General features: G+C 42.1%; 1 protein-coding gene across 13 annotated transcripts in view; it reads left to right on the plus strand.

The window, feature by feature from the left end:
• The window catches only part of LOC134458329 (transcription factor 4-like), a 258,033-nt gene that overhangs the window by 203,200 nt on the left and 52,333 nt on the right, over nucleotides 1-2,500 (plus strand). For all 13 annotated transcript variants that reach the window (XM_063210571.1, XM_063210578.1, XM_063210568.1 and 10 more), the window contains one exon: nucleotides 1,572-1,707. In XM_063210571.1, coding sequence (XP_063066641.1) covers nucleotides 1,572-1,707 — 136 coding nt within the window. The remainder of the gene's footprint in view (nucleotides 1-1,571; nucleotides 1,708-2,500) is intronic.

The raw sequence follows: 2,500 nt of genomic DNA on the forward strand, positions 1-2,500 counted from the left end.
GAGTGCGTTGCAATTGTACGTATGCCCATTGTTGCTTTCAGTTGCATTCACTAAATCAATTAATTAGTGCAATCACCTGCTTCCACTTGTGCCACCTGTGCATATAAAACAGCTGATTTCACTAATTGTATCAATTAAGTAAATGGCTGGTGCATATACCGTATGTAGTACAACTGTGTTGTGCATTGCTTTCAACGCATAGTGCACTACAGTGTACAACTGCAAACTGCATTGATTGGTTCTCTGAGTTGTGCACTGTATTAAAAAAAAGCTTGCATTCATCATTTCCAATTCCAAGATCTTTATGCTCATTGAACCTTTGTCAGTACAAGATGTGACAAGTTATTTTAAGTACTGTCAGAACCATTTCAGGCAAGAAACACAAGACAAGAATATAAATGAAATTTCTTTTATTGAAATTATGAATTACATTTGGCGGTATAGCTCTGTTCGGAGGAACCCCCCTATTTCCATGAGCAGCATTGAAAAGCATTTAGTCAGGGGACAGCAGCAGTTTAGGGAATTGTCACCCCAGCAGGACAGGGTGAGAGATAGCCCCCCATGAACAGAGCCGAGCAACGTGACAAGAGAACATGTCATATCATACACGACAAGGTGGAGTAGGGGAGGTGATGGGTAGCAAAAGCCGAGCAGCATACAGTTGAGAGGAATTGGATAGAATTTAAAAGGCGTGCCGAAGCTGTGTGGCCAATCGCTAGGGAAGAAAGATTATCAGCTGAGGGAATGCACCTGGATCAATAAGGAATTAATTAGATGAAGGGAAGGGCTGCAAGCTTCTTGACTACCATGGCCTGGCCAGAACTGACGTTAGTACTTTAAGTTATTGTAGAAGCAAAAGTAAGAAAACAGTCTTGTCTTTCAATTTCATTTAGATTTTAAAAAATATGTATTTACTTGGTGGTTCATAGAATATCTCTACTGTTTTGATCAGATGAAATGGCTGTATTTACAGTGTGTTTGAATTGTACACTGTCCTCATATGTAACATAATTAAGTAATAACAGGGTGGTGCATCAACAGTTAATGCCACTATTGTATGGATTAAATGTTTTGGGGGTTTTTTGGTCTCTTAAGAAGCATATTCATTGCAGTGCATTACTTACCAATCACTAACTAATTTATGGGCTTTAGTTGTCGTTGTGGTACCACCTGACGTCTGAGCCCCAAAAAACACATAATTTATCCACATACTAACTACTACCAGGAGGTGTTCACTCACGGAACTAGCTACTAGCCACAACCTGCTAACCCTAATCCTACCTAAGTGCAAAATGAATGGGTTTCAATGGAGTTTTCTACTATTATAATTTTTTGAAATTTTTAAATATTTTTTTGCCCTGAAATATTAATATCCAGTTCGCAGCTAGAAATAATAAGACCTCATTTGAGTAGCGTTTCGATTGTTTTACCAACGCTCACCAACTAGTGGACTAGGAACTGCAGTATGCATGCAAAGCTAACTGGCTACAATGGGAACCAATCCGTGTGAACATTCTCCCTGTATTTTAATTTCTCTGCTTCTACTCCTCTCTCTCCTGTGGCGTCCACAGAGCTACCCATCCCACTCCTCGGCCGACATCAACTCCAGTCTTCCGCCCATGTCCAGTTTCCACCGCAGCGGCGGCACCAATCACTACAGCGCCGCCTCCTGCTCCGCCACCACAAACGGCACAGACAGCATCATGGGTAAGAAACCATTCTCTAGCTCGCTCAAGTCCACTCCATTCTGATTCTGATCGGATCCAGTGATCCAGTCCTGTGGTCTGAGTACAAACCTACAGTTGGAGCCACTGCTTTTGCACCATGTTTTCTTGACTGCAACGTGATTGCTCCTTGCAAGACCCAGCTCAAAGCACCTTGAAACTTTGCACATGGAAGTCACTTGATATGCACATTGAATGGGGAAAAGTAAGTGGTTCCTATTGTGCTGTGTACTGACTTCAGGTGGGGTTTCTAAGGTAGAGAAATGTGTCTTGGGGTTTTCACAGTCAAGAAATTTGAATATGCATACTTGTTTTACCAGCACAGTCAACATTAACAAATGTTCATGTAGACATGTTCATACCCGACAATTTCCTACTGGAAAGGTACCGAGGTGAGTTAAAGTTTGACTCCTGGCTTCGGGATGTAAAAACTTTGCCATGCACTACTTTCACCAAACAAGTAAAGCTATTACATAATTCTATGCTTGTTAGGGCGATACAAATGCATTCAATATGAATATGCAGCAGGGTTTTTACTTTCCGAATGTAAGATGAAACACCTCTGTGTGCAACACGCGCACACACACACACACACACACACACACACACACACACACACACACACACACACACACACACACACACACACACACACACACACACACACACACACACACACACACACACACACACACACACACACACACACACACAAACTTTTTTGTTTTGTCTGCACCATTTCCTGCTGCAAGACACACCGGGAGGCCACAGTGGAG

This window comes from Engraulis encrasicolus, chromosome 11, assembly GCF_034702125.1.
Source record: "Engraulis encrasicolus isolate BLACKSEA-1 chromosome 11, IST_EnEncr_1.0, whole genome shotgun sequence".
Lineage (NCBI taxonomy): Eukaryota > Metazoa > Chordata > Actinopteri > Clupeiformes > Engraulidae > Engraulis > Engraulis encrasicolus.